Raw genomic sequence first — 14,281 nt, 5'->3', positions numbered from 1 at the left:
GCAGCAGAGAAGATTTTTAGGGCCGGCTGCCAACCATTGGTGAACTGGCAGAACAGCACTGCTTCTCTCCTGCCCTCAGGTAGAAGGTATCGTAGCCTGAGGTGCAAAACATGCAGGGACAGCTTTTACCCAACCGCCATAAGACAGTTAAATACAAATTTATAGAAAGAACTGTGCAATATAGAATGTAGAATATAGAATACACTGTAGCATCTGGTAGCAACTTTATACTTGTAGCATCTTCATATGTGCAATATCCCATGTCCTTCATTTATTTATTGTATGTTGTGTATATATGGATACAGAGACAGTTATCGATAGTTTTTCTTTTCAAGCCCAATTTATCACTATCACACACCTTGGACTTTTATTCTGTGCTTTTATTCTGTTTTTATTTATTCATGCAGTGCACTGATATTTCGTTCTGTGACAGCATCAGTGATGTTTTTTTTATTGAATAACAATAAAACAAGTCTAAGTCTAAATCTACTAATGCAACCCATCATCTTGGCTTTCATATGTTTAATTCATTTAGAATTAGTTGTTGAGATTTGCTTTCAATTTGAGTTCAAGGTTGATAATTTTAGAATTTTTTATTTATTTTTTTATTATTTGAAATAAACAAATTAAAATGTGTGAAATACCAAGTGTATTTTACCCTTGATAACATTTCATCTATTTATTTTTCAGTATAAATGGGCTCTTATACATCTTAGACTGAAGCAGATGACAGGTACACATTTATTTTCTCTTCTAAAGTTGGTGACAGGTCATCATGACACAGTAAAGTAGGACGCTCAACTGTCAGGATGTGAGGAATTCATTTTTAGAATTCACAAGTTCTCGTAAACAGAGTCCAGTATGCCTTTGTCTTGATGGTGCGTGCTTTGGTCCACCTGTCATGAGTAGAGAGGAATACAGGTCACTGAATGCATGTTTTGCCTGGCTGATGTTGCTATTGTATACATTTGTTTTCTAATAATCAGTAGTGGGCACAGCTAACCTTAAAGTTAGCTTTTATAGCAACAAATCCACTAACACAAAAATTAACTATGACTATGCCAAACAGATAAACTGCTACAGCATTTAGCTGAAGCTGAATTATGGGCATATAACATCAGTGTGGGCAAAAGCATAAGAAATATTAAGAAATGAAAATACACATGGAAAATGATTTTGATAACCAATGCATTGACCTCCTGCTCCTCCATCTCCTAGGGGTAATGCTTGCTATTTTCATGCAATGTGTTAATTTTGATACTAGATTAGTGCATAAAGGTCCAACAGGGACAAACGCATGATTAGCTTTTACAAACATCTTTGACCATTAAGTGTCATTCAAAAAAATTATTTGCAGACTTAAAGTTAGATGAACTAAACTTAATAGCTAACTGGTCCGCTAATAGTTTTCATAGTTTGCTGAAATGCTAATGCGCTAATGATAAAAAGTTAGTTTTGCTAATTAGCTGTGAGCTGATTTTAGGTAAACTGTGTCCACCACTGCTAATAATAATAATAATTATTATATTAATGCAAAATGTGGTGATGAATTGAAGTTTCCACTGACTGTTCCGTGGACACTCTTTGGTTTGGGCTTCGGTTTCCTTTGTCTGTCTGTTTCCGGCTTTCTGGTGGCAGCAGAGTGATCCAAAACTTGGTAGACGGACTGAGGCCGAGGCTCCAGACTCTGATGGAATTTCACACACACCACTTTGTCATTTCAATGTTTTTTTTTTTTTTTTAATATGAATTCAAAATTGATGTCGATAAGGACTGAATGTGTAGAATTTAATCAAGTGGAAGAAAGTGTGTCAGGACGAGTAGAACGATGCTCACAGCATAGAAAGATGTAGATGGAGATGTCACTTCGTCCAAGTTGCCTTCTGCTGTCTCGCTCTCCGTGCTTTCAACTCTGTTCACTGATGTGTTTTGACCATTTGTGGAACATTTTGCATCCTTCTTACTCTGACAAAGATAATCAAATCCATCAGAACAATTGCAGTAACATTAGCACAAAAAAGTTTTTGTTTGTTTAATAGCAGAGTTGTACAGCTCAGAGACCGTCTTGTTTTTTGTGGCTCGATTCAGTCACTACTTTGACGTGGAGGCTGTGATTCCATTTGGCATCTGTTTTTGCTTGCTTATCTGCTTATTATCTTGCTTAAAATTACTGGTACTCAGTTCTCCGTGTGGAGCGGTAGGCGCTGCAAGATACCGTGTGTGCAGTGGATGATGGGCACGTCAGAAAAAAAGCATTTACAGTACGTATTTAATTAAAAGTTTAAAAACTCTAACATTTTTCTGTGTAAATATCATGTTACAACATGGAGATCCGTGATTTATAGATAAGTGCAGCCTATTTATGTACAATTTCTTTTCTTTTTTTTAAAAAATTGGTGGGTGCACTTTATATTCAGGTGCGCTCTATAGTCCGGAAATTATGGTAGCATTGTGCAAGAATAATTTGTCTCCTAAAACTGATAAAGCTAATATACATTTTGTGTCAGTTTACCAAGGCAATGACATACCATGTCGCTGCTTTGAAATGAAACCACCATGGAATACGAAGATACTTAAAACTGTGCATGTTAGCAATTAACTTTATGCTAACAATATGTTCTATCAATTGATGTAGTCACAAACTAAATTTTATAAGTTCAGGTGCTAAAATGTCCTGTTAAGCACCAACGATATATGAAAAATTGTAAAATTTGAAGACAATGACAATGACCTTTATCAATGACCTTGACCTCTAATCACCAAAATAACCGCATAAATTGATTATGCGTACTGGAAAACACAGGAAAGCACATCTTATTTGCTGAAATAATCAGAAAATGTACTGATTTATCAGAAATTTCAAATTTCCCGCTCACCCAGATTTGGCCCTGAAAGTCCTCACCTATAGGATTCAAAAAGTGTCAATTACAGAAATGTAAGAAAGTATGCCACAGAATGAACAGAGGTTTTTGAAGGTCACTGGCACCCCGCATGAGGAATCACACACTTTTCAAAGTTGGCCATTTTTACTATATTTTTAATGTAACGCAATCTGAGGCCATTTTGACATCAAATTTTGAATTGACCAAAAATTCAAGTACAATATTGCCTGGTGGAAATACTAACTTTGTCATTCCTAATCAATCTACTTGAAGTGTATATGGTGAAAATTTCATATAAATCGGAGTCGGTCATCCAGCTAACTTCTCTTTTCTACGTGATTTTCTCTTAGACAGCTAATTAAAACAAGCATAACCTGATAAATCTCTCTTAATTTAGGACCAGACTCGAAGATAACATGTTGAACCTGAGTGTGATTTTGGTAGCTCAGACCCAGACTTTTGCATCAGAATGGAATGGAAGTACTTTTTCTATTACTGATACATCTGTCATATTACCACATTGTGTCACAAAAGAAAGTGCTGTTTCTCAGTATCTTACCACTTGTCCTCTGTAGACATAAACTGAGCCAACCACACTGAAAATGAGCAGCACACCACTGCAGATACCCAAAGTGATATATTCTGTGCAATCCCAGTGCATGTGCTCCTTGTAGCCCTCATCTGGAAAACACACACACGCACACAAATTCACCACAGTCGGTCTGTGTCAGTAACGTGACTTGACAGCAGATGTTGGGCTGATAAATTCCTCATCTGCAAAGCAAACATTTCAGAGATACTGGGGATAGATGGAATACGCATGCATATGTTGAGACTAACAGAAGAAAAAAAAAATCTGCTTGTGTAGATTGGCACAATACCACTGTTTCATGTCCACTGTGATACTGACACTGGAACAGATGCCAATCCAAAACCCTTTTCAACCCTGTCTTAAAACACCTAATCTGCAAACAAATAAATTTGTCTGGATTGCTTTTTTGTTTGTTTTTAATTTCTGATTTTTGATCCAGTAATTTTGGCCAATATTGGACTGAATTTCCAAAATATCAGATCAGTGAACCCATTTTAGTACCAGCATGACTAAATCCATACCGTCCATAATTGTATTGTACTGAAGCCCACATCTACATCTCACTTCTAATTTAGGGATGATTGAAAAGTAATCCCCATGTAAGTCTGCACACTTTCTCCAGTGTGCCGTAATACCTTTCTCATGGAAGATCTAATCCTGGAGCTCCAGGAAGTCATCCACTGCATATAGACATCAGTATTACAATGAGTCACAGCAAGATGGATTTTCATGTTTGGAAACAGACAGAAGTCCAAAAAAGCCAAATCAGGGGAATAAGGTGGGTGCAGAACAAGTTTGAAGCCATGTTCATGAATGGCAGCCATTACGATGACCCACATTTCGACCGGAGCATTATCCTGGTGAAAGAACATCTCAGCGGGGCATTCCACACCACTTCTGCTTTATTTTCTCCTATACTTGTCGCAACAGGAAAGCATCATAGGCCCATTGATGATCTGTACCTTTTGGAGATAGTCCACCATTATGATGCGCTCAATATCCTGGAAGACAGAGGCCATGGCCTTTCCAGCAGATGAGACAGCTTTGGTTTTCTTCAGTAGGGGACAACCCACATGCTTCCATTTTTTCGACTCTTGTTTGGACTCTGTTGGAATGTTGTTCAAAGTGATGGACCCAGGTCTCGCACATGGGCACGAACCATCGCATGAAATTATGGGGATCTTCCTCAAAAAGCTGAAGAATCTCCCTGGACATCTGTAACCTCGTGTGTTTCTGTTCGGCTGGGAGAAGCCTTGGGACTCATTGTGCTGAAAGTTTAGTCATTCACTGTTCTTCTGTCAGAACCGAATGAACTCTTTACTGGACAATGCTTATAGTACTGGCTATGTATCAGCAAGGACCATATCATGGATCCTCTGGATGATATCAGTTGAGGTGGCATTTCTGGGTGTTCCTGATCTTGCTCCATTTTTGATGGTTGTTCTACCCCTCTTGAATTCAGCTCACCAGCATTTAACTGTAGCATAAGACGGGGCATCCTCCCCTCATGTCATTACCGTGTCCTCATGGATCGCCTTCGGAGGCATTCCCATTTTCATTATATACTGAACCACAGCATGCCCACCAGTGTTGTTCATTTTGCCATTCTACTCCACTGAATATTGTGTCTGTAATTTTGCACACACCGAGTTAAAATTTGACACATTTTCAACAGAAATGTTGAAACCCACATCTTACTTTTTCTGTGTCAGGCTGAAAACGTTTCAATTACCCATCTTTTTGAAATACTGTATAGGACCATAACTTGAGGATCAACAGTCCATGGCCTCAGTGGTCTTTAAGTGGTGGACTCTGTAGGCTCCCTAACGAGAGGTTTTCTGATTAAAAAAATGTTTTGCTCAGAAGCAGATCAGTTTTGGGAGCAGCACCCATCCACCAAAGCTCCCTGAGGTGAAGCAGATGGAGGAGCAGGTGATGTGTATGTTTGCTTGTGTTTTGAAGAGTCACACAATGCTAAAAGTGATAAATATCACAAGATGGGGAAAACAAAATCTTGCCGCTCAATGAAAACAGCAAATGCCCACAGGACCACTCTCTCAAACAACGTGATGTTGGGACTGAAAACAACAACAACTGCATTAGTTTGAAACTAGTGATGACATTTGTGTTTCACAGTGCACTGATTGTGCCAGGTGTAAAATAGTGACCTATGTCTTGACTTAGAAAGCATACTGCGGTTTGAAGAACGCTTGTCCATTCTTCCTCCTATTCCTACCAGGTGCTGTGGCTGATTTCACCCAAACTTTATATGTAGATTATGATCAAACCTAGAACTGCCCTTATAGGGATAGTTTTAGCATAGGTCAAGGTCATTGGGTCAAAACTCAAAATTCTGAATATTTATTTTATTTTTATTCCCATGCCCAGCAAAGGTGTCATGCATATGCAGGTGCATTTGGAATTACCCAGGTGATATCAGAATTATCAAAGGTCAAATATTGGGTTCAAGGTAATTGGAGTCAGTGGTTGAAATTTTAGTTTGTTACTCCAGTTTACATCAAATTTCAAACACATATCGAGGAGAGCTCATGTACAGTTGTATGCAAAAGTTTGGGCACCCCTGATAATTTCCATGATTTTCCTTTATAAATCATTGGTTGTCTGGATCAGAAATTTCTGTTAAATATATCATACAGCAGAAGAACACACTGATATTTGAGAAGTGAAATGAAGTTTCTAGTATTTACAGAAAGTGTGCAATAATTATTTAAACAAAATTGGGCAGGTGCATAAATTTGGGCACCCTTGTCATTTTAATGATTTGAATACATGTAGCACTAACTATTGGAACACAAAATTGGTTTGGTACACTCACTGACCCTTGACCTCCTTACACAGGTGAATTCAATCATGAGAAAGGGCATTTAAGGTGGCCATTTGCAAATGTTTCACCTCTTTGCATCTCTTCTAATGAGTGACAACATGGGAGTCTCTAAACAACTCTCAAATTACCTGAAAACAAACAAAAACAAAGATTGTTCAACATCATGGTTTAGGGGAAGGATACAAAAAGCTATCTTAGAGATTTCAGCTGTCAGTTTCCACTGTGAGGAACATAGTGAGGAAATGGAAGACCACAGGCACAGTACTAGTTAAGGCCTGAAGTGGCAGGCCAACAAAAATCTCAGATAAGCTAAAGCAAAGGATGGTGAGAACAGTCATAGTCAACCCACAGACCTGCTCCAAAGACCTACAACATGATCTTGCTGCAGATAGTGTCTCTGTGCATCGTTCAACTATACAGCTCACTTTGCACAAGGAGATGCTGTATGATGCTGTAATGTAGAGGAAGCCTTTTCTGTGTACACACCACAAAAAGAGTCACTTGAGGTATGCTAAAGCACATCTGGACAAGCCAGCTTCATTTTGGAATAAGGTGCTGTGGACTGATGAAACTAAAATTGAGTTAATTGGACATAAGGGGCAGTATGCATGGCTGAAAAAGAACAGAACAAGCATTCCAAGAAAAATGCTTGCTACCTTCAGTAAAATTTGGAGGTGGTTCCATTATGCTGTGTGGCTGTGTGGCCAGTGCAGATACTGGGAATATTGTTAAAGTTGAGAGTCACATGGATTACAGTTAATATCAGCAGATTCTTGAGAACAATGTTCATGAATCAGTGACAAAGTTGAAGTTGCGCCGGGGCTGGATCTTTCAACAAGACCATGACCCTAAACACTGCTCAAAACCTACTAAGGCATTCATGCAGAGGAACTAGTACAACATTCTGGAATGGCCAACTCAGTCCCCAGACCTGAATATTGTTGAAAATCTGTGGTGTGATTTTAAGCGGGCTGTCCATGCTCGGAAACCAACAAACCTGAGATGTTTTGTAAATAAGAATGGCCTAAAATACCTTCAACCAGAATCCAGACTCTCTTTGGAAGCTATAGGAAGCTTTTAGAGGCTGTTATTTCTGCAAAAGGAGGATCTACTAAATATTGATGTATCTTTTCTGTTGGTGTGCCCAAATTTATGAACCTGCCTAATTTTGTTTAAAGAATTATAACATACTTTCTGTTGTGAAAGTGTAGTGACACGGACCCACAACAGGGGGCGCAAATGAATGGTCAATAGATGAGCCAAAAATGAACAATTTAATGTTGTGAAGGTGCACAACGAACATACAGACAATCTCAGAATATGATTACAGTCAATCCACAAAGGTGACGTGTGGGCAGGCTCGAGGATAGAAGACGTCTGTCCTGAGAAGAGCCGGAACCACACGATTTCCGCCGCCACCGAACCTGGTGAATACTGGAGCCGCCAAGTCCCGAATTCCCAGGTGATCACCGTCCCCGACTGTCGGATCTGGTACTGCTGGCGAAGAACAAAGACAGTCAAGTGTGGGTGTGTGTACACCCCGTAACAACAACGGTGGGAATGCCACCTCCACCTCTCACTCAATATGTAGCAGAGTACCGCAGTGATTCCTCAGGGAAAAAGAGTGCAGTCCAGCACTCAATCAGCTCCTGCAGACAGAGGATAACAGGTACTCCTGCAAAGACTCACAATATACAGATTGATGTGTAAAACACAAACGGCTGAGTATATTACCTCCAATGAAGTACAATATCTCGGCAACGAGGTGGAGATGACGTCTGGTCTTTATGGAGTGAGATGATGTTGAGTAGATGGGTGACAGCTGTCAAGAGATAATGAGTGACAGCTGTCACCCCCGGCTGTGTCCGTGGCGGCAGCGCCCTCTCGTGCCTGAAGCCCGCACTTCAGGCAGGGCGCCCAGTGGTGGTGGGCCAGCAGTACCTCCTCTTCTGGCGGCCCACACACAACACTTTCTGTAAATCCTATAGACTTCATTTCACTTCTCAAATATCACTGTGTTTGTGTGCTATAGGATATAATTAACTGAAATTGCTGATCCAAACAACCAATGATTTATAAAGGAAAATCATGGAAATCATCAGGGGTGCCCAGACGTTTACGTACAACTGTAATGACCACTCAAAATCAAATTTACTAAATGTTAGTCTTTTACTCACTGGGGCCAAGGTCATGCCCGGTGGTCTATTTAATGTCATACTCCTCCCAGGTGATTTTGCTGAGCTCTGCCAAACACCATAAGCCAGTGACGGTTGACCCGGAAATTGCCCTTAAATAATTCATTCTGGCAAATATCAAGGTGAAGCAATTTGATCTGATTTTTTTTTTCTTTTATGTAATTTGGACAAAATTTGGCTCAACACTTGGGTTGATTGCAGAATTGCCTTGGCAAGGTCAGCCAGATGTCAATCATTTGGATGAAGATCAAGGTAATTGGGGTCAAGTGTCAGATTTCCATACTTTTGATGTCTCTATGCCCACATCTACCATTACCTCATGTTTTAAAAATCCTTACAACTGTCATCTGTGTTTCTTACTCACCTCTTACTAGAAGAAACCAGTAAGCACGGGCTGTTTTATATGTGCACTGATACTCTCCTGAAGAAGAATTCTTCAGGTTTGTCAGAGACACACTGTGTTTCGTCTTTTTTCCAATTATTCCAGTCTGGGAGACTTCATAATCATGGATCACATTATTATCAGGAGCCAAACATATCAAGGTGCCTCCACTATGGTTTGCCGGTGTGAGCAGCTCATAGTTAACGGTGAGACTTTCGCCAGCAACGGCCACAAAGACCCTGTTTTCCAGCACTGATATGCCTGTGAGAAAATAAAAACACAGAGGTGAAAGTACATAATATCTCAACATATAACAAGAAGCCTGAACGTCACATATCAATTGCTTACGTGGTGCTTTCATTCCTGCACATAGAGCCAAATTGAAAAACACATATATCCAAGAAAACAAGAAGGAAAATCCATGAGATTCCATGCTAGTTTTTGTTTTTATATGACTAAATTCTGATGCCTTCTTCACTCGTCTTTCATTGTGCGCCTTCTCTTTCAGTTTGTTTCCACATAGTGTTGGATTTCCTGAAAAGACACTTCCTCAAAAATGTTCTATTTATCAACAGCCTCACTGTCAACTCTCGAGATGTCCGCCTGCTTCAACGAAAACAGCCAAAACCACTGTCATATAAAATATTGAAATGCCAAGCACTCATAATCAGCAAACTCAAAACAGCAACCAGTCAGATTAACAACTTTGTGTTATGAGGCCGCTGTGGTTGCATTATTTTTGGCATGTCAGCCTGGACTTGCGAAAGGACGTGCAGTATTGGTTTTTCTCCACTGTGAGACAGTGTTGGAGAAACAAAAGCAAGCGGAAGAGTCAGAAGCACATCTCGTGATTTTTTTTTTTTTTTTTTGAAGGCAGGCAGACAGAGAAGGAGACAGTAATTCTGTTCAAACTGACAAAGTGTCTGTTAATGGGAACCAGATGTATGACTGCTTGACTGCAGTAATGTTAGTCAGGTTCCTTATGTTCAAAATTTACTTTTTTGGGGGTTGGGGGGATTTTAAAACTATATATCTTTGGAAGCTGCATGCAAAAAGTAAGAAAAATAGCTCCATTAATTCCAGTTCCCCAGATGCTTAAATGGTTGTCATTCTGGGTTATAATCTCCCACTTTGCTGCTCTGAGCACACCTGATCCTGTCAGAAGCAGAGTCGGTCCTAGTTATTACTTTCCTGGGAGACTGTTTGGGAACATCAGGTGTTGTGAGCACATTTGTCCATGCAGATCTGGAGTTGTGGTATCTGGCATTGTCAAGGGTGGAGGATGGTTTAGACCCCAGCGCAGAGAACACACAGGAATATGCAAAAACACAATCTTTATCGACTCCTGCAGGAGCAGGTCAAAACACAGGAGATCAGTCCAATGATGGCGGCAGTTTCCGTGAAGGAAGTGACAGGAGACAGAAAAAGGTCCAAAAACACACAAAGCAGTCTACTGGCCAAGATGTCCAAATACGGCAGGTAAAACCAACACACACTCAAGGAAGCGAGGTTTGGCGACAAGAAGTCACACAAGGAAACACAGAAAGTTCTGGCAAGAATAAAGCAACAAAGCACTAACATTCAAACAAGGGAGTGAAGAGATTACAGGGTTTAAATAACAGAGGGGATTACACAAATAGGAGACAGGCGAGGGAAATCACTGATGAAAAACAGCTGAGGAGAGACACAGGAAGAAAGCTAGAAAAACACAGTAGCAACAGGAACAAAATAAAGCAGGATGTGCACAAGAACAGAACAGCGACAACACAGAGAACCAAAACCAGGAATGATCAAAAGAGGGAGACAGAGGACAAGGACAAACACAGACATGGATCATTGCAGGTGTAAAACTTCTGACAAATCCCAATGCAGATCTATAATAGGCCATGGTCCAGCATGGTCCCATGTGCAACTACATAACCCTATAAATTTGGTATCATTAGAAAGCTTAGGATGTCTAAATTACAAAAATAACTGGTAACAGTAAAAATACTGGGATGCACTATGACATATGAGCACTTTTATTAAGCTACTCTAGCCAAAAGAAAATGTCTGATTATGAAATCTGATATTTTATTCCGCATAACATAAAGAGTTACCATAAGACACCAAATGAAAGCGGTCTTTGTATAAAATCAACTACATTTTGAATTATGTCCACAGCTTTCTTGTTCAGATCAGAGAGTATGCCCTCATACAAACCCCCATGTTGAAAGTTGCATTGACATACTCTGGACCTACTTCACGTGTGGCCTCTTCTGCTACTTGCAGGCATTCTTTGACAGTTTTGTAATATGGTGGTTAATGACTGGGTAGTAATCCAGTGTTGTCATATGTCAACACTACGTTTCTTCAGCCATGACAAGGAACTAAAGTATTTTCAGACATTGTTTTCCAAAATCAGGACACTTTTGTTGGGGAAAGTGTAGTGACACGGACCCACAACAGGGGGCGAAAATGAACGGTCAATAGATGAGCCAAAAGGTAACAATTTAATGTTGTGAATGTGCACAACGAATATACAGACAATCTCAGAATCTGATAGCAGTCAATACACAAAGGTGACGTGTGGGCAGGCTCAAGGATAGAAGACGTCTGTCCTGAGAAGAGCCGGAACCACACGATTTCCGCCGCCACCGAACCTGGTGAATACTGGAGCCGCCAAGTCCCGAATTACCAGGTGATCACCGTCACCGACTGTCGGATCTGGTACTGCTGGCGAGGAGCACAAACAGTGAGATGTGGGTGTGTGCACACCCAGTAACAAAAACAGTCAGAAGGTGGAAAGTCACCTCCACCTCTAATCACACACTCATGCAGCTCCTGTTAACCACTTATCTGGTTGGGGTGTGAAGCGAAGCCGTCGCTGATCACACCAAAACGCCAATCCCACAGATAAGGCAACACCCACAGGAAAACGGCTGCAAAGAAGTTCAGACTATAAAGTCAGTGTTAAGTTCAGATACAGCAGAGAATATTACCTTCACAGGTAGATGATATCTCGGCAGTGAGGTGGAGATGACGTCTGGCTTTTATGGAGTGGATTGATGAAGTGGAGATGGGTGACAGCTGTCATGAGTTGATGAGTGACAGCTGTCAACCCCGGCTGTGTCCATGGCGGCAGTGCCCTCTCGTGCCTGAAGCCTGCACTTCAGGCAGGCGCCCTCTGGTGGCGGGCCAGCAGTACCTCCTCTTCTGGCGGCCCACACAACAGCTTTATGGGGATAGGTTTTCATCAGGCTGTGATGATGAATCCGACTGAAACAAACAGGTAAGATTGAGACTTTATATTTACTCAGTGTGTGAATGGTTTTAATATTTGAAACAGTCTGAACTGCAGGAGGACAGCAGCTTTCAGTTGTTTAGCCAATCAATACACAGCTTTAATCGATGTATTTTGAATTATGAGTATCTTACAAGAAATGTGTGTCAACAATCACATAACTTACCTACAATGTATTGCCTGTGTATGTGGGATGTATGAGCACTGGCATGCGTCAAAAATATTGTACATGCTCAAAATTTTTCGACGTACTCGCCATATATCAGCGTGCTTCAACATGCCCTTAACTTATACAAAACTTACCCATAACTTATTAGACATACGTCTGCGTATGTCAACGTTTTTAATATGGTCGGCATACGCTGGATAATCATAAAAAGGTGTGACAGGGGTGCTTGTATATAGATTTCCTCATACCCTATCCTTTCATTTGTTGAAAAAAAAATACAAAACAGCCAACTAATTTTCTAACTTTCTGTGCATAATGTCTGCAGTGTGGCTGCCACAGCATGTGTCAGGTTAGCAGTTGCAGAGCTGAACCCAAAAATGCAGGCAGCAAATACCACAGGATGGAGATGCAAAACAAAGGTAATTTATAAAAAAAAAAAAACCAAGGGAGTGAAATTCAACAAACAGAGGGAGTCCAGCACGGCACCACAGGAGTTAACACACACAATCCAAAGCACAGGTAACAAACAACTGGGTAAAACGAAGGGCAAGGAATGCAGGGAAGTCATGAAAGCAAAAACCAAAGGAGGTGTCAAGGAAACAATCAAAAACTCACACAAACACACAGCAACGTACAGGAGGTGACAAAGAATAATATGGTAAAGGGAAAAGGAAACAGTGTAGTCTTAAATAAATAAAACACAAATAAACAGACAAGCTGCAGGTGTGGAGTGCACAGGAATAGGAGAGCCTGGAAAACAAGACACGCTTACAAACGCTCAAAAACTGACAAGCACAAAGTGACATAAACCTCACGGAATCCTGGGGGTGATTAGAAACTAAAACATATCATAATGATAATCAAACTAACAGGAGAAGCACAAAATAACCAAGTAAGAAAAGACAGAGAACTAACTCAAAGATGGAACTCAAAGATGTAAATAAGTGTACACAGGGAAACCACATAATGGACACAGCACTGAAATACAATGACACTAACATAGAGACACAGACAGGGGACAGATCACAAACACCACTAACATGGACCACAGACACAGACAGGGGACAGACCACAAAGACTACTAACATGGACCACAGACACAGACAGGGGACAGACCACAAAGACAACTAACATGGACCACAGACACGGACAGGGGACAGACCACAAAAACTACGAACATAGACCACAGACACAGACAGGGATCAGACCACAAAGACTACTAACATGGACCACAGACACAGACAGGGATCAGACTACAAAGACTACTAACATGGACCACAGACACAGACAGGGATCAGACTACAAAGACTACTGACATGGACCACAGACACAGACAGGGATCAGACTACAAAGACTACTGACATGGACCACAGACATGGACAGGGATCAGACTAGAAAGACTACTAACATGGACCACAGCACAGACAGGGGACAGACCACAAAGACTACTAACATGGACCACAGACACAGACAGGGATCAGACTACAAAGACTACTAACATGGACAACAGACACAGACAGGGATCAGACTACAAAGACTACTGACATGGACCACAGACATGGACAGGGATCAGACTACAAAGACTACTAACATGGACCACAGACACAGAGATCAGACTACAAAGACTACTAACATGGACCACAGACACAGACAGAGATCAGACTACAAAGACTCCTGACATGGACCACCGACACAGACAGGGATCAGACTACGAAGACTACTAACATGGACCACAGACACAGACAGGGATCAGACTACAAAGACTACTGACATGGACCACAGACACAGACAGGGATCAGACTACAAAGACTACTAACATGGACAACAGACACAGACAGGGATCAGACTACAAAGACTACTGACATGGACCACAGACATGGACAGGGATCAGACTACAAAGACTACTAACATGGACCACAGACACAGACAGAGA

At 40.9% G+C, this 14,281-nt stretch overlaps 1 protein-coding gene across 1 annotated transcript; it reads right to left on the bottom strand.

The window, feature by feature from the left end:
- Positions 1–591: 591 nt before the first annotated feature.
- Positions 592–9,513, bottom strand: si:ch211-243a20.4. Its single transcript, XM_034189078.1, has 6 exons — positions 9,245–9,513; positions 8,879–9,157; positions 3,442–3,563; positions 1,837–1,965; positions 1,568–1,687; positions 592–896 (listed from the first exon to the last, which is right to left on the bottom strand). Exons 1-6 carry the CDS (start codon positions 9,327–9,329, stop codon positions 834–836), a joined length of 798 nt encoding a protein of 265 aa, XP_034044969.1. The 5' UTR covers positions 9,330–9,513; the 3' UTR covers positions 592–833.
- Between the last annotated feature and the right edge of the window lie 4,768 nt (positions 9,514–14,281).

This window comes from Thalassophryne amazonica, chromosome 15 (genome assembly GCF_902500255.1).
Source record: "Thalassophryne amazonica chromosome 15, fThaAma1.1, whole genome shotgun sequence".
NCBI lineage: Eukaryota > Metazoa > Chordata > Actinopteri > Batrachoidiformes > Batrachoididae > Thalassophryne > Thalassophryne amazonica.
Note: the sequence above shows the minus strand (reverse complement) of the source record. Positions and strands in the feature narration are given on the sequence as shown.